The sequence below is a fragment of the Carya illinoinensis genome, chromosome 13 (assembly GCF_018687715.1).
Source record: "Carya illinoinensis cultivar Pawnee chromosome 13, C.illinoinensisPawnee_v1, whole genome shotgun sequence".
NCBI lineage: Eukaryota > Viridiplantae > Streptophyta > Magnoliopsida > Fagales > Juglandaceae > Carya > Carya illinoinensis.
Window position 1 is genome coordinate 3,387,246 of NC_056764.1, and position 21,693 is coordinate 3,408,938.

The following is a 21,693-nucleotide window of genomic DNA, read 5'->3' on the forward strand; positions in this document are numbered from 1 at the left end:
TGTCATCTTTCACACGTGCATGTTTTATTTGAATATTTTCAAAAGTGGTTGATGCTTTTTTAGACTTATACAAAAAGTAAAAGATTAGGTTTGAATTTTTTGAAAATGAAAGTGTGTTCATTTTGTCATATGCCAAAAGTAAAAGATTAGGTTTGATTTTTTTGAAAAAGTGAATGATGTTGTCTTTGACAATTGAAAAAGAAGAACCTTTTATTTGAATTCTTTGAAAAAAATGAATGATGTTGTCTTTGACAATTGAAAAAGAAGAACCTTTTATTTGAATTTTTTGAAAAAGTGAATGATGTTGTCTTTGACATGTGAATCTTTTTAAATTTGAATATGAAGTCTCATATGCCTATAAATAGATCAATTGAGAGCTTCACATTCACAACACCAAGAGCATACAACATTCATTCAAAGCTTTCATTCTCTCTTCTCTAAACATTGAGCCTTAATCCTTGTTCATTTTGAGAGATATAGCTTGCGCTGTATTGTTCTTATTTCACTCGTTGAGGAGTGTTTTCTGATAACCTACCCACTATCAGCTTTTGTATCAGAAAAAGGGTGTGTATAACCCTTGTGTGTGTAGAAAGTATTCTACACAGGGAATAGTTGAATCACCACGTGTAAGGTGATTGCAAGTGTAGAGGGTGTTCTACACGGATCCTTTGTAGCGGTGTTGTTCAAAGGTGTAATAGGTTTCTATCTCCACCTGAAGGAGGTTGAATAGTGAATTTGGGAATCCTCAAGGGGTAGCTTGAGGCGAGGACGTAAGCAGTGGGGCCGAACCTCGTTAACATACTGAGTTTGCTTCTCTCTTACCCTTACTCTTTATATTTATTGTTATTTCATATTTTGTTTATATTTTATATTATATATTTGATTTATAATTGTTATTTTTTTTAATACAACTCAATTCACCCCCCCTCTTGTGTTAGTCATCTGGGCAACAGGAACAATGAAACTAACGGTAAAACATTTGGAAGATTCAAGTTTATGTAGATCTAAAGGAACTGAATGAGAAAAAATATAGACATTTTAATGTCCTTTCTATTGAAACAATGCAAGATGAGGAAAATGCTAGATTGTTATCCTAAAATTAAAATTTTTTCAAACAACTTTCTTAAATCTCTGGGTGATGTTTATTTATAGGATCATACTATAGATTCTATTAATGCTCTTCTTTTATAATATATCACAACGTGTAATTATTTATTAATTACATAAACATTACATTGTTAGTTATTTAATTAACCAAAAACATTACGTCTTTATTTATAAAAAATTAGTTCTTAACAAAAATAATTAAATATAAACTAAGCAAACGTGCATTGCACGTTGCTTTTACCTAGTATATTTATACAAATGTATGTTTTGGTTAATTTTGCCCTATTAAATGTTCATAGTTTTGTCACATATACGCAATGTATTGACATATTAAGCTATTTTTAGGTTGGGTATTTGAAAAATAGTTGGGAGCGGACATCGTGGATCGCCTCGGATATCATAACTTGCAGGTCCTGAGGGCGGAGCCATTAGGGCCATTGGCTACTGAATGGTTCAAATTCCAACTCACTTAAAATGGTACGTAGATGCAAGAGTTTAGCCAAGACTAGGTGATTAAGTTTATAAGTTTGGATATAAATAGGTGACTAAGATAATACAATACTTCATCTTATTTTTAGTTTTGTAATTTGGATTAATGTAAAACATTTTGACTTTATCTATAGCTATTTTGATTTTATCTATAAGTTATTAGAAAGTGTTTTAGATAAATGAAGAGTGTGAAAATTGAGTCATAAAGAATCTGCACTTATTCAGAAAAGAAGTTAAATTGGGATCTGTTACTGCATAGACGATTTATTGCAAAGTATCAGCATTCCATCAAGAGACTTCTTTGCTACAGCAAAGTTATACTGCAACTCAAACTTCTTTTAGATTGTTTATTTAAGGAATCCTATTGGTTAGGATCTTGAGAGATTCAGTTATGAATATTTTATAAAACACTTTCCTAGTGCTTATTTTAGTGAGTAAATTCCTTGGAGAATACTCATATTGTTTCTCTCAAAAAATGTAATCGTTGATCCAAGATTGAGTGATCGTGATTGATTCAGTCAATAAAGTTCTAGGAGAAAAGCCAATGTTTGAATATTGTTAGAGGTTCTGGCAGCTACTGCAGTAAAGAAAAACAAACTGTTATTTGTCTAGTCAAGTAGGAGAGTCGATTAACAAATATTTTATAATTGAGAACTTACTTGTACTTGATTTTGAAATAATAAAATTGAATTTTCTTGGCTCCTCTGTATGGTTTTACTTTTAAAAAATTATTTAAAGAGTTTTCCTCTATTACTAATTTTGTTGTTATGCAATTTATTTTCTTTATGTTATTGCTTAATTATTAAATAATTGCATGATTGACGACTAACTAATTTATTTAGTAAATTGATAGATCTTAATTTATGTTACACTATAGGAATATTTGGGTAATTCCATGGTAAAATCCGAATCAGAAGTATAATGATCTCTTAAACGTCATGGCTTGGGTTGAGCAATGAGCACCCCTAGCTAGATATATATAAAATATAAGTAAGGTCGGCATTCGTCATAACAATTTTCACCACTTGTACTTAAATATCCTATTAGCTAGCTCTTTTTTTTTTTTATTATTTTTTATGAAATAAACTTCAATTCATGAAGGAAGTTGCAGCTGTGACTAATAAGTTTGGATACGAGCCCCAATTATAAGCCAACTACTCATCAATTATAAGCTCCCCCGCACACAACTTTCATTATACAGGACAATGCCTAAAAACTTCAAAAACTCTCTAATGACACAACCCTTCTGAGATGCGAGACTCTGTAAAAACAGAGGTATCCATCACAGCTTGTATGTGAGAAACAACTCATTTCACCCCCATTCTCCAAATGAAAATGGAGATTTTTCACCCCCACCCTCCAAAGAAGGATAGAGACTCACTACCCTCATCCTCCAAAAGAGAAAAGAGAATTGTCTATTTCAATTTATTCTCATTAACCTAATAGATATAACAAAACAAAAAAATTAAAACACCACTAACATAACCCTAACTAAAAAACAAAAAAGAAAAGACACTATGATCTCCACTGTCTGCCCACGCCCTATGCCCATTCACTGTCTGCACAGTTATGCTGCAGACGACTCCACCATGAAGCTCGCACAAGCCACCTAGAGCCCCTGCCCCATTAAGCCCACAGTGCAACAAGCTTCTCACCGAGCATCCTCCCTCGTCCCAATCCACATATCCAGCTCTGTCACCGTCAGCCTCTCCCATTTCCAATAATCGATGGACATCGTCTCCCATTTCCGATAACCTCTAAGCGAGACAACCTCCGCTTTGGACTGGCAGAGACAAAAATCAACATCTATTCTTTAAACAACCATACACACAGCCACCGAGAGGCTTATTTACAGACACCCATAACCAAAAAATAGAGCTAAGAAAAATGAAAAAACAACCAAGAAACCGTTTAATACTGCGTCACCCGAACTCCAACCACCATCTAAGGGAATATCCGCCATGAGCAGAAAATGCCTTATCCCCTCCATGCTGCTCGACATGCATCCTGAAAAAACCTTTATGTTTTCCATGGATAAAACAGAGTTCCTTAACCCCACGAGAGAGCACCCCAAATCAGCATGCAATCTTCCGTCTACAAGAGCAAGACGCCGCCATGACCCGCTCACACTGTAAACTCTTTAAGGTATCCCCTTAGAAGATCATACCAAAACGGTTAGGAACACTGGCCATACGAAGCAAAGATCCTCCAATATCTCCACCGTGCAATATCTCTTCGCCAAGTTGGGTGATTTGTTATGGTAGAGGACTCGGGATCAAGCTTGGTGATGGCCTTTCAACCCACCAAAATCGCAGCCAAACAGCTTTTATTATCAAAAGAAAAAAAAAAAAGAACGTAGCACAAAATGAAAACATAAATAACAGGAAAAAGAAAAGGGGAGGAGCTCCCACCTTCCTCGGACCGTTATTTATGATCTTTTGCCTAGAGAAACTCACTAAATTTTTTTAATTAATTATCCTATTAGCTTAAAGTTGATGGAATAGATACATTTAATTAATTATATATATATATATATATATATATCTTCTATATATAAAAAGTGTGTATGAAACGGAAAATCTTGTTTTAACGATTTTTCTTGTTTTTCCGTTAAAGTTAACACCGTTTGTTTTAACGGTTTGGCACATAAATGTTGAGAGAGATAGCATTCAATATTGTTATATGATTTATTAATCTCAATAATTATAATACTTAATAGTTTATATAATAATAAGTAATTAAAGATTAGTTATTATATTTTTCTCTTTCTCCTTAACATATACACGTGTATTAGGTGTATAAGACGTGAATCCCTAAGTATAATATACGTGTATTATACGTTTCATTAACTCAGATTATTGAGTATTCCAAATTTAAAAATCACATATAATATATAATACAAGTGTGTTTAATCAAAGTGTTTTTTTTTTCTCATGGTAGTAGGACGTAGCTTCCGCTAAGTCATATTCCATACGTGGGCTTGCTATGATAGGCACATGACAAAGGCCGTGATCCTTGAGCTAATCAAGAAAGAGTAAATTCGGCCAACAATTTCAAAATATATTTTATGATTTATATATATGCTGTATATAGAAAATATTATACCACAGATTTTATAAAAAGATTATGTTTTAACTTTATGTTGTCCCTGATGGACCCAACCAACAGCAAAATAAGAATTTCAATGTTGTCTCTATTGATTGTCTACAGGGTGACATAAATTGATGAATTATAATACAAACATCAAACGACACATATTTTGAACTACCGTTTGTGTTAGACTTTTATTAAATTTTTCGTATATATCTTTGCTAAAATTATAAATGTTATAAACATGTATTGGATTATATAATACTTTGAACTAATTTTTTTATTTTCTCCAATATGTTTTAAATTATTAAGTGACATCAATAATTTTTATAAAATATATATTATTTTTTACAAATAATCATTTCATAAAATTAGACAAACGTGCTTTACACATTACTCCCACCTAGTATATATATATATATTATACCATTGGCATTTTTTCCACCGGTACTAGGCGTCAGACTTTTCTTAATTAGTAAGTACGTGTAAAACTCAGATTTGAACACATTACATTTATTCTGTTATCTTATTAATTAAAGCATCAAGTATCACTTGTTTCAAAATTTTAAATAAATAAAAATAAATAAATTTAATTATTTAATATTATCTCTCAAAGAACAATTATCTTGCCCACAGTAATATATACAAGCTAGCCACGCATTAGCAACCAGATCGAGTGTGCATGGCTTGTCACCGATCACTCGCTAGGAATCTCTCGTATTATTGCCGTTTAGATCTATATATATCATCTTCACCAATGGCTTTAGAACCCCTCAAATTATCAACTACTTGACCTTCTTTTTCCCCTGATTCCACATCAAGTTGTTGCTTTAATGTTGGACGAGCTGGGTCACCATAATCTTCCCGATGAAAACTTTGTTCCCAAGCTTGGTTCTCAATATCGCTTTTATCTTATGTTGGGCGGCGGGGGGTTATAAATTCCATTTCTTATTTGCAGCAGAAGTGACATCTTTGTAATATATATTAATGACTGAATTACGTACTGTATGTGTTTGCTTAGGCACACTTTAATTTGATTCATGACACCTTACACCTGTTCTTGTTTTTCCAAAGCGAAAGCCATCTCGTCATTTCATGGCTTGTACGAGAGCATTTGCCCAACTTCCAATTAGCATAAACGGACTGATCTCGCCTTTTACTTTTGACATAAAGGAGGCTGGCATCTACCAAAACCAGTTGAATAGCCGTGTCTACAACCACCTAGCAATTCAAATCATCCAAGGCCATATCGATTTCCTGGCCAAAGTTAAAAGTAGTGTTGTACGTGGTCGATAATCTTTATGACTAAAACTCGGGAGAAAGTAGAATGCATATATAGAAAAGATGCTGCTACTATATGAATATATGGGGTCCATGAAGAACAACTGGCTGGGTCCTTTTCTTAATAGGAAATGCTCCGCTATAGATTTCAAGAAAAACCAAAAAGCAACCACTCTCTCGGCTCTCTCACAATCACCATTCACCACCAAAGCAGAACAAAAACAAAAGAAGGCAGACCAGATTAGGAAAAAAACAAAACAACTGAAAAAATGTTGAGAAGGCTTCAGTTATACTCCACTCGCCAATCCATCTTGGCTCTGAAAATTTCTTCTCTTTTCTCTCTCTTATCTTGTCTTAGTAGCCATGAATATCCCATCAACGTGTTCATCTATGCCGGTTGTTCTCAAGAAAAATCCCAACCCAATTCACCCTTTGAAGGAAACCTCAACTCTTTTCTAACATCGGTTGTCAGCTCGTCTTCTCAAATGTCTTACAACAGCTTCGCTCTAGGAAATGGAAGCTCTACCTCCCCGGAAGGTACCATATATGGCTTATACCAGTGCAGGGGAGATTTGAAGATTTTTGACTGTTCTAAATGCATTGAAAGTGCAGCTAATCAAATAGGATTAGTCTGCCCATATTCTTTTGGCGCTTCTTTGCAACTCGAGGGCTGCTACGTAAGATATGAGCATGTTGATTTCTTGGGGAAGCTTGACACAAGTCTTACGCATACTAAGTGTAGTAAAAGTGTAAGCAATGATGTTGAGTTCTTTAGGCGTAGAGATGATGTTCTTGCCGACTTGCAAGGGGCAATTGGCTTTCGAGTCAGCAGTTCAGGATTAGTACAAGGTTTTGCGCAGTGTGCGGGGGATTTGAATCCAACTGATTGCGCTTCTTGCCTTGCGGATGCTATTGGAAAGTTGAAGAATGTATGTGGATCAGCTGCTGCGGCCGACGTGTTTTTGGCGCAGTGTTATGCTCGGTACTGGGCATCTGGCTACTATAATTCCGCTTCAGGTAATACTTATTTCTCTCTCCATATATTGTTAAACAGGAATAATTGCAGTATTCCCTTGCCAAAATAATAATAAAAAAAAAAGTAAAGATCGAAGTTTTTGCTGTCTTTTATCCTGGTAATTAATTAGAGCCACGAATTAGGTCATTGCAAGCCTTTCGCATTATTCCTTAGTTTAGCGCAAAGCATATTGACCACTTTAGTTCTTTCTTTCTTTATCGGATAGAGGGAAACATCTTTATTTTTTGAAATCCAATCGTCAAAATGTAATCTTTCTAAAAGTAAAGAATTAAGGGGCACTAGTACTCTAGCTGTTGCTTTTGGCGACCTCCATTCTGAGTGCCACACCCCCCAGCTTTCATCTTTATGCTTTTAACAATATCTTCAATTTTCTTTTTGTTTCAATCAAAGTAATCCATTCTTTTGGTTGCAAAAGGTATTATTCTATTATTAGACTATCAATGAGTGAATTTCCCGGCCCCCTTAATTCACAATATAATTTGCGACAAAGCTTATTCAAATTAGTGCCATCATTTTATCAAATGATGGAAGAAAAAGATCATAAGCTGCGATTCCAGGACAATCATTCCAACCCAAGTACTGAAAGATACTATATTCTTCCAATCTTCCTCAGATTCTCAGTGCTTATGGAATGGATCAAACAAATTATATAAGTAGCACTTAATCGATATAAAAAATGGTTAGAAAGAAAGCTTTATGAAACATGAGTGATCATGATAGTAACTGCGGCCGTGACTAATCTTCTATCATCTCTTTATGTATGGTATTGATTCCCACTACCTTTTGCATTGAGCACCTCTGTAGATTCCTCTAACGAGGATCAAGTGGGAAAAACAGTAGCAATAATTGTTGGCGTACTAGCAGCTGTAGCCGTTCTGATCGTTCTTCTCTCAGTTTGCCGAAGAACAATGGGTAATTAAATTTTCTTTTTACATGTGTTACTTATAATTATCAGTTTAATTGTTCATGAAATCACGGTAATGATCAACAAATATTATATCTGATGTACAGGTTAAGGAAATATATAGAAGATGAGCTTAATTCCTTTGATGATCCGTAAGTAGAAGCTGGTCATGGTTTGAAAGGTTTGCAAATGTTTGTTCTGATACTGATCTTGTAACAGCTTATTAGTCAATATTGTACTTTTTCTTGCAATTTTCATACAAAATTGTTTTGCACAAAAGATGATAGATGTTATATATATATATATATATATAGATATATCTTCTGGCCAGAAGCAATGGCATGAAGTAGCAGTACTCTAAGCTCCATCATCTTAAAGAAACGGCTGCGGATTCCATTCCCTTCATGCTATCCAACAAAACCCCCATGGCCCCATCAGTCCCTTTCAATATAATAAAATAATAACGTTTTTAAACCACTAATAATTTTCTGAAGCCAAGTTTTATACCGGGTTGAGCAATTCTGCAGGCGTAGGAGTATTCTTCATGTGTCATTGATCTGGTTATAATCAAGCTTGATCGATCATATAGATCTGCCATTGAGGGAAGAGGCTCATATCATGGCCAAAGAAACAATAGAGGAAATTTTTTAATGAAAATACTGTTTATGAGGAGATCACTGCTGCTTTCAATTTAAAATTTCCGAGAGCTACATACGAAGAGGACTCTTTTTGTAGTGACTAGTGAGTCATCTTTTAATAGACAAGAAGATATAAAGTGACTAATAATATCTGTACCGGAGCTTTCCACAGAAACCAACAAGAAGATATGGGTCGTCTGGTTTGATGACTCGTTCCAACAAAAATTCGTTGTAATTTTTAGTAGATCATTTCAATAAAGCTTGGGCAAGGAGCGAAGGCTTGGGCCGATAGAAGAGTTGTGCTTTATCTCAACGTTTTCTTAGTAAAGTTCCCTGCTTCACGTATATCACATATATAGTACCTCACACTTCCTGATCGCTTTGACGGTGTGGTTATCGCCTCCTGTATCGTCTCATAATTCCCCGTCATGATGTTGGCTCAAGTTCTGGGCAAAGAAGATTGCAGGAGTTTCCGGTCCCCACCCTTGACCCAAGTTGGGAACCCATCTGTATACTCTGGTGCTTCAGAATACGTACGGAACTGTTGGTATCAAAATGTTGCGGATTAACTCAAAAACATAATTGGACATCAAGATGTTGTCCATGACCCCCAAGCTTAATGAACCCGTACGTCTCGGTGCGTCCCGATGTTGGGGCGCGCTTTAATTTGTGTGGGCTTTAGCCTTGATTGATCAAGTTTCCCAAAGACTAAGTATATATAGAAGAAATTATATGTTTAAATAATATTATATATAGTTATTTTTATATATTTTTTATATATTTTATTAATATAATTCACTGTATCAATTTTTTTAATATCTAATTAATCATATTAATAAAATAGACAAAAAAATACACAAAAATAATTACACAAATTTTTGTATATGAAAAATCCTGCTGAAGTCGTCAAAATATGGGTACCATATATATAGTACCACGTGGCATGCATGCAGGACTCACATCTTTTTGTTATTCCCTGGCTAATTGATAACCAGCTCCTGTCCTGTTTTTTTTAAATAATAAAGAACTCCATAAATTCTCAAAACGTCACTTTATAGTACGTACGCTTTATCGTTCTTATGTGGTGGTGACATTTTTTGTGTTGATCTTATTTCAGCTAACTTATTCCAATTTTTAATTTACTAATTAATTTGTTTGCCTCCATCTCTCCTCGTCATGATCAGAAAGGCCAGGAGAGATACAGTAGAAACCAATGCATGCGTGAGCTGAATCAATAGCATCTGCCAACAAACTTTATATATATATATATATAGTACAATATTGATTAGCAATTTGTTGATATAATTATTTTCTATTGGAATGAAAAACAAAATTTAATTTGACTATATATAATTACTGAATTAATCTATATATGTTCTGTTGATATGAGAAGATGGACATGGTTGGAGGCAAGAAACGCGTTGAACATGGCACTAGCTGGTTCAATCGAGTTGGAAACTTATTATAAATTCATGACCTCATCAAAAAGGGCGAAAATTAATTAAGATTACAACTTGTATATATATATATATATTAACACTTTGCTATTACTTATAATAAATGAAATGAAACTCTAGCTGTGATTGAATATATGGCACAACGATGTAAATATTTAATATATATATACACTCAAATTTATGATATTCCTTATTTTGGTTTTTGGACACAACAATAATCTGCATTTGTCACAGGAGGAACCAATCATGCATGTAGAACCTCTCTAGCTAGCAACCTGGCTATTGCAGATTAATGTACATTTAATAACCAATTCAAATTATTAATTCATAATTTGAAGGCAATAACAATTTCTTTTTAAAGAAATAAACTAGAGACCAGCCGTGTAAGGCACGTTGGTAGCCGGCAACCAAGAACCACCGCTGATGAAGTTTGCGACGGTGAATTGGGCAGCTGTGGATGCACTAGTAATGACATGATAACCAGGCCAATTGACCCTACTGGCGGTCGAGGAGCCAGGTCCTGTGTTGGCATACTCCCCATAGTACAATGTCTTGAGGGCAAAATCACCGCTCCATTCCATCCATCCAGCAGGGTCAATCAAACTGTCTAGGTACGTTTTCATGAACACCGTACGTGAATACTCCTGCCATGGCCTCCCTAGGTATGTATTGACAGAACTTTGTGAAGATTTTAAATCAGAAGCAGCCGTGACTCTGCTAGCGTGAATGGAAATCCCAGTGTTTTGGTTAGGATCTGTCCTTCCTTGTGCAGTGACGGTGTTGGTCTTGTTTGGAGGATAACGTGCATAAATGTTGCAATTTTGCAGAACAACAGCTGCATTGCCAAAGATAAAGTCCACCGTGCCATATATGTCACATTCCCTATAGAATTGCCTCTCGGAATGCACATAGAGAGTGTCTTGATACCCTTCAAAGCCGCACTTGTAAAATACTGACAAATCGGACCCTGAACGCAGAGCCACGGCCTGATGATTTGCTGCTCCGGCAGTATTCTGGAATGTGATATCTCGGGCGATGAAGTTGTCTCCCACGACAGCTGCAAGTTCCAAACAAACATTTTTTTATGTCAAACCAATGATATATATTGTTAATTAAATTTAGCCCGAAATCTTGATTTAGACAAAGTAATCTCTGATGGCTATTTAAGATAAGTACTGCACTTGATCTTAAGCCACAAAAATCAAACCTAGAAACTTTCTACAGGAGGGCCATACCTATAGATTACTTGTACCAATTTTTTAACGATAGGTTTTCCTGGCTTCAAAGCAGATTAATGGAACCCTATTGGCTGCCAAAGGACCATCCAAGATTAATTAATTTGTAAATATAGACTGTCTGGTCCATGAGCTACAGAGGGGTTCAAACTGGGTTAGTCTTGTCATTTTCTAGATGCCATGCATGGCTAGACACGTCTTCGACTTTTTTGACCAATTACAGATGTACAGCACTTGCATATACCAGGATCTATTGCCCGGCCAGATAATTTTCTTCAAAGTAATTTTCTACTATGATCTATTGCCCAGATAATTTTCTACTCATCATCCTTATTTACCTAAATTATAAATGATTAAAAATTGTAAACTGTCGAATTCCATAAAGAAAAATCAGCAGGGTAATAATCAATAAATTAAAGCTGCCGTCTTTTTACGAAGAAAGACCTCTAGTCTTGTGCAACCAACTATACATGCATCAACTGGGTATTATTTTAAGAAAAATGATTTAACGAAAAATTTACTCAAAATAAATTTATAAATTAATATAATTTGATATGATAAATATGTTAAATTATAAAGTTATTTTTATTGTAAAATAGTTCTAATGTAATATATGAAAACATGTCAGTTTGTGAGTTTAGTTTTGTGAAATATTTTTAAGACATTGATGTCATGTATAATTCCAATATGTTCAACTTTAAAAATGATTGTATGGTGTAAATTTATAAAAGAGTACTACTATTTTAAGATTGCTAATTAAGTGACATAATTTGATTTAGAAGATAAATTTTAAAATTTAAATCTTAAAAATTAATTAAATCAATTTGAGAATAGAATAACTCTTAATAAAATATGATCAAAACTATATTTATGTGGATCCCCATTCTTTAACTAAGTATATACTGTTAAATTCTAAAATCCATTTTCACGGTGAGATAATGAAATTAATTTCATTCTGTCCAATCTAGAAATCATCCGAAGGTGATCAAAATACGTACCGTGTACCCAAAAATAAAACAAGATAATTATGATCATAAGCTAACCAATCCTAATTCCTGGCTAGCTAGCAAAATAGAGCTACCCTAAACACGTAAAAAACTGGCCTCGCGAGTATCAGAGACCTGAAAGAATCATGCGTCGTCAACAAATAATTAATTTAAGAATTTCGGGTTTAATTAGTAGTGATCCCAAAAAATAACTGCTTAATTTCTTGCGTGAGTTGCTTTCATCTCTTTGAACATATCTATAGTTCCACATCTTTCGTCTCTCGTTAACATTTTAGGTGATACCCAATTAGCTTTAAACTACATAAATTTTCATGACCAGGACGAATCCAAATTATCCAGCACACAACTTCTAATTAATTAATTAATTAATTACCGAAGTAACTTAATTGAATTTGCTTACCAACAGTGGCTGAGTTGAAAGTTGTAGAACCTCCGCCAACACTTTTGCTCCCTGTGATTATGGTCTTTCCTATGCCATCTCCCACCAGCATAATGTTGTTCAGATTTATCTGAACGTTTTCTTTATACGTCCCTTGCTTCACATATATCACATACCTCCCACTTCCCGATCGCTTCGACGCTGCGGTTATCGCCTGCTGTATCGTCCGATAATTCCCCGACCCATCTTTGGCCACCACGATGTTGGCCTGAGATGCCGGCGAAGAAGATTGCAGAAGCTTTCGGTCCCCGCCCTTGACCCAAGTTGGGAACCCATCTTTATACTCTGGCTCAGAATACGGGACATTGTTGGTAGCCAAAACGTTGCTGATTAACTTGGAAACATTGTTGGACATCAAGGGAAAGATATAGTCGGAGACCCCAAGCTCAAGGAACCCGGCTCGGCACGTCTCGAGGTTGGTCAGAGCCGTGCTGAGCCATGTTTGAGCATCAGTTTCAGTGCACTTGGTGCCGGGGTCTACAGTGTTGTTAAGCCGGAGAATGGTGTGCTCATAGAGCTCAAGACAATCATTCCATGCAGCCTTTTCGAGAGCGTTCCGGCACTTGGTGCCTAGTGAAAGCACGTTACTTTTGGCTTTGAGGGCACGTTCTAGGGCTAGTTGCTTTGAAATCTTGAGAAAGTCGGACTTTTGATGTATGGGGATGTGGCCGAGATTTTGGGTTAAGAAATACTCACACGGCTGAGGGTGTGGGGTTTGGCTGCACCATTTTTTCACATCTTCTGAAGAGTAGGAAAAAACTGTTGGACAGAGGAAAAGAGGCAAAAATAAAAGTGTCACGAATACTCGAAGTGCCATAATATTAATGGTGGCCTTTCGATAGGTGATATGATTTGGCAGTAGCTAGCGTTGGATTGTTTAAATAAACACAATAGATAGATGTGCTTAAGTAATGGAACAATATGGAGAGGGATTTTGGGGGTTGGTGTAGGCTCTATGTCCCCCAAAGGGCTACTTATATAGAAGATCGAGTAGTAGTACTGGACAATGTGGACATACATGCAGATCGAGGAATTATTCGTTGAAATAAGCTCACGGGTTACTATATGATCATCGGTATATACTCCGTGGCATTATTGATCACAACCGCTTTGTTATTAATTCCCGTATTAATCTTTTCCTATTTTTCTTAAGTATTTCTATATATTTTCAAAACGTCACGTTAATTATAGCACGCAACATTAATTATTTTTTTTGGGGGGGGGGGGGGGGGGGTGGGGCATTTTTAATTTTCAGTTGATCCGAAAATAATTCTTTCTTGCGTTTCCTCGATCTAGCTAGCTATAGCTGATCATCTTATCGATTGTGTGGTGGTGACATTTTTGTTTCGGCTTATATATCCCAATTAATTAATTTTAATTAATTTGTTTGCCCTCATCCCTCGCGTACCTGTGTGGCCCAGTGGGACTTGCATCATGTGCCAGTACGTCTGAAAGGAAATTAAAATCATACGCTAGAAATTAACCGTTTTAATGTTTATGAGCTGAATCAATAACATCGATCATAATAATAAATAATTTTGACTCTTAAGTCTCTAACTTTATATATGTTGACCTGAGAATTATGTGACATGGAGTTGGAGGCATGAAACAGCTTGCTGATGACCCATAGATATACACGCAACATGAATAGCTAGCTAGCTGGCGTGCCGGATTAGATAGGATCGATGTATGTTATATCAATAGATGGAGGAAGTGCAGGCACAATCTGCCTGTGTTATGAACTGCGCACTACTGGTCAACATGCCTCACGAATACTACTGGATTTTCATCCGGTATTATATATAGATTATTCAATATTTATATTTCTCATTATCTTTTCATTATCTTCCTAGGTGAACTGAATTCTATAATCTTATATTATGATTAAGATAAATTCCTTTATTCTCGTTTGGATAAACTGATCATCAACTTACCGAAATAATATTTCTTAATTCCTAGTTAATTAAGTAATTTTTTTTATTTTTTTATTTATAAACTACTGCAATATTGCTTGGCCATTAATAGTACTAGGTCTAGATCAATACTTTTATTATCATTAACTAATTATAACGAAAGCTAGACGACTTTTGGATTCATGAATTGAAAAAGATCGTATTTTCCCCCAAATTAATTAAAACATGAGTTTAAAGCTGAAACTCTTTGACCATTTGCAATTTCTAGAATTATCTCTATATATATACAAGTCATGAATTAGATATATCGTCACATCAAACCAACCACTGATGGCCGATCATGATGCGCGTCTAAACCATATATGGTTAGGGCCCTAATTTTCTATTGAACTTTCGTACGTTGAACTGGGTGGCTTTGGTCCATTCATGGCAAGATCCAGATCGATTTCATGATTCCCTTAGGTTAATTAAGACTCATAGACAAGTAAGAATTAGTTTTTTTATATTAACATTATTATCATTATATAAATATAGGCCAGCAACTCTATCTGCCTATTCCTTTTATTTTCTTTGACTAAGATCAGCCTTGTATATATAATTCTTCAAATATCAATAATTATACATGCACTTTTAATTTTTTTTTAAATTACACATGAAATTAAGTTAAAAAAAAAAAAAAACTCAAATTCCTTGGTAATGTTTATTAATGAAGACTCGATTATCCTTTTAGCTAGCCAGGCCCACGAACAAATTAGACTCCAATGTACTGATGTACAGTTGATGAGATGATTAATCCTACAAAGCAAACGATCAAGTCAGCACGTGGACATGCACATGCATGTCTTCGGAGTGGATATATATATATACACATGATATAGGTCTCCCTTGAGAGCCAAAAAAAAAAATCAGATAATACTGTTTGCTATATTGGATCTTCATTTTATACGTACCGTACGTAGATAAAATCCTCTTATAAGAGCTGCTGCCACGTGCCATACTAGGTCGTGAGATCACGGCTAAAGAGGATGCGCATGGGGCACACGTGCCACATTAGACAGAGAAAAAGTAGTTGAATCTGAAAGATTCGAGACCGATGTTCCTGATGGTACCACACGTGACAACATGGGACTCACCTTGGCACGGCGGCACCTGGATTTAACGGGTACTAACATCTGTGCGCTACCCTTTTTGACAATTTTTTCCTTCCGATCAACATATCGATGGCTGGAAAGTCCAATGGTGGGGCACGTGGCGGTATTCAAAGTTTAATATATGTAAAACTATAGACTTATTTTATTATTAGATGTCACCAGTTATAAACAACCATCTGCATGAGGTTAAATTAATGCCACACACCGATAAAGACATGATAGTCATGATCATCTTAAATATTAAGCACGGTTACGTATAGGTAGGGGTCGATAAGGAATGTACAATTCGGGATGACACGGTCATCATGTATTAATTGGATTATGAAAATTACCTTGACCTTGTTTTTTCAATGAAGAAATAAAAAGAAAAATAAAAATATTCTCTCTTTTTTTTTTTAACCCCTTTCAAACGACTTTGAGACTAATAATTATGAACAACTTCTATATATATAATTAGATGATTGAACTGTTTCGTACGTAAGTGTACGTATCTGCCCCAGTAAATTCATATTAGAATTCAACTACAATTATCTATATATATAATTTTCCTTAGGTGAGCTTAGGCGGACGTTCTATCATCATATATATCTAGCATTTGTTATATATATTTATATATATATATAGCAAAAATTTTATGTGTAGTTATTTTTACGTATTTTTTTGTATAATTTATTGACAAAGAATTAAACTGATCCTTTTGAAACAACGCTAATTAAGTGCATGGATCAAGACACAGATTTAATAAGTAATTCATGTATCAATCTATAGATATTTAAGATATATATATATATATATATTTATGAATTAAAGAACATGATGATCTGGCAAGAATTGAAATTAAACTTCAGACTTGAACATCGGAAGTAGAAGTAGTACTCCTTTCAAAATTCTCCAACAGATCGACGGTGTCTTCGACTCTTCGTAGGAACAGAGTCTAAATTTGTCTTTGACTGCATCATGAGTCAGTTTTTTCTCTAATGTCTTCCTTCGTACTTTTCTAGGTAGTTGCCACGTTCTTATTAGTGCTATATATATATATATATTCCTCAATCTCTAGTACAATTATTTCTAAATTGTCGGTTTTAAAAATTTAAAAAAAAAAATCGATGATCATGAAATCTAGTGTACGTAGATATATATAATTGTCAAAGAAAATCCTAAATACTTAGCTTTGGTAGTTAGATCTACATTCATGTGGCAACGTCGTACGTGTTCTAATTAATTAATTAGTGGCTAAAAACTGTCCAAAACATTAATACATACAATTTTTTATGACATCCTGATCGACATTAATATGAATTAATTCCTATCCACTGATCACAAAGAGTTAAGTATCAGACACGCATATTATGAAACGGAAGGAACATACTATATATATATATATATATGTTTGCTTCATTTATAGTCGACTAAATAAAAAAGTTGATTTTTATCAAAATCATGTTTCAAAGTTCAAACAGCTTGACTATTTCTAAATTTGCTAACTCATTCAATAAGAATGCAGGCCTACCTAACTAGAATTCCACTTGTCAATTAACGCTGTACGTTTGATTAGTAATAATATGTATGCATTACGTTATAGTAATATTTGAAAATCAGGTGGCCAAACCTAGCTAGGGCTTGCCTTGGAGCTATTTGCATGGTTATCAGTTCGTGATTATCACGATCGAGTTTTGTGCTGCGCGATGTTATATGTTACGAAATTGATCATTTTTTTATTAAAACGAATCGTTAATAATTCATCACAATTACTCCTTTTTATTATAATCATGCAGTCATGATTCTATTCTAAACCAAGAAAAAAAAGAACTCCATGAGTCGTACGTTTATGGTTTTTTTTAAATGACTCGTTTATGTTCTGCAACATTTGAATATAATTCCAACCTCCCCCAAAAACTAAAAGAAAGAAAAAATAAGAGAAAATAATTAACTGAAGTAATCCTTTACGTTATCTTGAAGAGTAATTGAAATGCTCGAAACGTCATCGGTCAACAAAAGAATGTATGCGCTAGACTTTGGTTTAGTTGGAACTCGGCCGTGCAGGTTTATCTCGTGCAAACCATTTCAATTTTATTCCAAGTACACCTTTAGGCTTTTACCTACCAAAAAATTCTATCTTTCTCAAAGAAAAAAATCATCTAAATTATATGCTTAGGTACGGATTCATCATAAGAACTAAATCCATACCATCTTTCATAACTAAAAAGATCGAAAATATTATAATCGGCACAAATGGATTATATAAAAATAATCTCACAAACTGACATGATTTGATCTGATTTGTCAGATTATAAAATAATTTTTATTATAAAATAAATCTAACGGATCAGATAAAACCATACCAATTAATGAGATTATTTTTATATAATTCTTTTGTAAATTTAGCAATATTTAAAAAAAATTCACAAACTCAAACACAATAAACATCTCAAAAGAGTTTTTATATAAACAGTTTTTAATATTTAATTTCCTATTCACTTTCACAAATCTAGTACAAAATAAATATTTGATTTTTTCAAAAATCTGAAAAATTCTCAAAACTTTTAACCAACCAAACTTCTTAGCAATTTTGTATTCCCCGTGTTAGGGAAAAAAAAAAAGGTCACATTATTCGGAAAGAAAAAAAGTACTACGTTTGTAGGCAACACGTATACAATAAGGTGTACACGTGGTTCTGTGGGACTGTCAGAGAACGCCCAATTCCATGCACGCATGCCTAACCTATCTCGTACACATAAAACTATAGAAGCCGGTATGAAAAGGTCAAACAAAATGAATGTCGATCACTTAATTAATTAGTATCATATAATATATTAGTATAAGATTCTAAAAACAAAAATTAAAACGTACAAAAATAAGTTGGAATATAATATTATAAACTTAAAAATCAAGTTATTATAATTAATTGTGTAGGGATAGCTATAAGTACTTATATATAATTAACAATCAAAGAAAATGATGTTCGATAAAATTAAATGTGTATTTGCACATAAATATTGCCAGTGGGAAACCTTAACCGGCCGGCTTGGTTGAACATAAGGCCGAACCACTTGGCAATGGTATTGGAAAATAATAACTAATTCCATTGAAAATTTGACTTGAAAGCTGCATGAATAATCAGCAATTATTCGTGTCTATCTGATTAGCCATTCTGCTATTGGCTGTCCATTCGATTGTGTGGAATTCTACGCATCCATAATCGATCGATCCTTAATTTTCTGAAACTAAAATAAGGTTGCCCAAAGGACTAGAAAAATTAGTCATGCTAAATTAATAAATTAAGCTAATTGTCATTATCTTATCTTATCATCAAGGTTATATAGATGTGATTAATTTTTTTTGTTTGGATAAATTAAATATATGTAAAATGATAGTATGACTCCTAAATATATATGCCCATTCATATATTTTTATTTTTTTAATTATTAAAAAAATGACTATTAGTGAATTTATATTTATATTTTATTTTATTTTTGTAATAATTAAGAATGCTTAAAAAAAATTAGAAAAAAAAAAACTCATTTACGCCGGTGTGCATATTTGGGATGCACATTTGGTGTGCACCATAACATTGTTCAAAATATATATAGCAATGATAATTGAACAAAATAATAGTACCAAAAATTATCATTTCCTTCAGGGGGGGGAAAAACTCTTGGGAAGTCCAATTTCAGAAAAAACATGCATTCATTTTAAAATTTAATTTAATTAACACAAATCGTGTAACGTCAAAATTATAAGTCCGGCCAATATATATATATATATATATATATTCTTTATTTGTTAATAAAATAGAAATACCTTGGCCTGCATGTACATCCCTCAAAAACTAGAATATTACATTATTTTGATTGAATTACCAGTATTTTCCAGGGGTTTTAATGATATAATCTCTTGACTTCGGCTCATTAATTATTTTGATTTACCCTATTCCTTAAGCAGCTTAAAGCCCACAAAAAATATTCACATCCAATATGGTCTTTCAATCCCCTCAACATTGAATATATATATAGAAAAATACTATAAATATAAAAGGAATATGTCACAGGCACACTGATGCAACACACTATCAATGCCACATCCCCCCCTTCTTCTTTTTCTTTGTGTTCTCTCTCTCACTCTCAACCCCTTAGCTTGATCGAGAGAAGAGATATTGACAGAGGTGTCAGTTAGTGGCAATGACAGTGAGGGGGGCAGCAACAGCGATGACGATGATGGAGGTAATAGTGAAAGGCGACGTCGGCAAGGAAAGTGAGGGGTGTGGTAGTGACGTCGATAAGGGGCAAAGAAGCTTCGACAGCAATGGTGGTAAGGAGTTGGGAAAGGGGAGGGGGAGAGAGACATAGGGAGGAAAAAAAGGGAAGAGTCATCGGGGAGAAGGGGGAAAAAGTGAGAGAAAAAAAGAAAAGAAAAGGGATGCATGACGCACCGATGGTATGCCACGTCAATGTGTAGGATCTATTTGTGTATGTAGCTAAAAGCTCTCATATATAATATTATATATATATGTGTGTGTATTAACGACAATATAAACAAATATGGAAATTCACTTCTATCTGATGTTAGTTAATTTTGACCCGAAGACAGCTTTGACGTAATGGAAACGGACATTATCATTAAAAGCCAGAAAAAGATCACGAGGAATATTTAAAGTTAAAGATCGAACATCATCGCTCCGATCATGATCACATCGTCAATATTGTTATATATATACGACCAGGACCTTTCGCCTTATTGACTGCTATTAAAACTAGAGACCTTAACTTAATTTGGTTTGGCCTTTGGACTTTAAACCAACATTCGAGAATCAAAACCATGGATGCATGCAGTAGGTCACCAACAACTATATATTGTGTTTTGACTTTTAACGCTTTATCTTGAAGTTCCTAATTGGTTTACGTTTCCCGGCCAGGCCGCCACATCAATCCCCCCCCCCCCCACGATGGCATGAAAAATCAGCTTTCATCATGCCTATCAACAACAATATGGATTCTTTAAAAGTTAACACCTCAATTATTTATAAATATCTAAACTAAAATTTTGAAAGTACTTGGCTTTATGATATTTATGTAATATAATCGTATACATTTAGTATCAATCAATTTAGTAATTTAACTGTTATGTATATTTTCCTTTTAAAAAAAAATGTTAAACAATTACGTGTTGATTCTACCCGATAGAGACATATATTATCAAGTTAAATTCTCTTTAGTTAACAAAATATTTAATTAAAATGGAAATAACACAAGGAGTCAAGACTTGAGCTAAAATATTTTGTTATGATACTATGTTAAATTACTAATTACGTTTCTTGAGGGGAATAGATTAATTTAATTCTTAATTTATTCTATCAAAGGGAATAAGAAGATCATTAATCTAAAGGTGGTGAGTTGGGCTTTTGTTCTTGGGCCTCTTGGATTGAGCCATAACAAACCGTACCAAGAAAAAGCCTACATCCAACCCAAACCTTACCGAATGTCAGAAATTATGCATGACCCAATGGAAAGTTGCAGAGCTATTTCTCCATTTCTTTTGTTCCCAAGTAATGAGTCAAATTCTCTCTATATTAGTTTTTATTTTCATCAGTTTATTCTTTTATTATAAGGATGAAAAATTCGAATAAAAGTTTATTTTAAACATAACCCGGCTGGCCCAATGTAAGACATTCTCACTTACTTTGAAGCCCCAGCACAAGCCCAATTCAGGCTGTTCTAACTTTAGCATCTATACTCATGTTTAGCCCGCAATGTGGTAAATTGATAATCTGGAAAACGACTCCTTTTTATGTAAAATTGTGAATCTGTATAGAACTACTCTAACAAATGAAGAGCGCGCCAGGTAGGGGTCGAACCTACGACTTTCTGCTTAGGAAACAGACGCTCTATCCACTGAGCTACAGGCGCTGGTCTTTTACAATACTAAGTTATTTTAAATATTTTTACAATT

General features: G+C 34.2%; 2 protein-coding genes and 1 non-coding gene across 3 annotated transcripts; 1 reads left to right on the forward strand and 2 right to left on the reverse strand.

The window, feature by feature from the left end:
- The first annotated feature begins 6,079 nt into the window (after positions 1–6,079).
- Positions 6,080–8,186, forward strand: LOC122291330 (plasmodesmata-located protein 8-like). The gene is made up of 3 exons (XM_043099009.1): positions 6,080–6,984; positions 7,808–7,915; positions 8,015–8,186. Exons 1-3 carry the CDS (start codon positions 6,237–6,239, stop codon positions 8,017–8,019), a joined length of 861 nt encoding a protein of 286 aa, XP_042954943.1. The 5' UTR covers positions 6,080–6,236; the 3' UTR covers positions 8,020–8,186.
- Positions 8,187–10,150: 1,964 nt separating this feature from the next.
- Positions 10,151–13,654, reverse strand: LOC122291835 (pectinesterase 2-like). The gene is made up of 2 exons (XM_043099845.1): positions 12,645–13,654; positions 10,151–11,059 (listed from the first exon to the last, which is right to left on the reverse strand). The coding sequence occupies exons 1-2, from the start codon at positions 13,498–13,500 to the stop codon at positions 10,371–10,373; spliced, it is 1,545 nt and encodes a 514-aa protein (XP_042955779.1). The 5' UTR covers positions 13,501–13,654; the 3' UTR covers positions 10,151–10,370.
- Positions 13,655–21,577: 7,923 nt separating this feature from the next.
- Positions 21,578–21,650, reverse strand: TRNAR-CCU. Its single transcript has one exon. It is a non-coding gene; the product is annotated as a tRNA-Arg (tRNA).
- Positions 21,651–21,693: the final 43 nt, after the last annotated feature.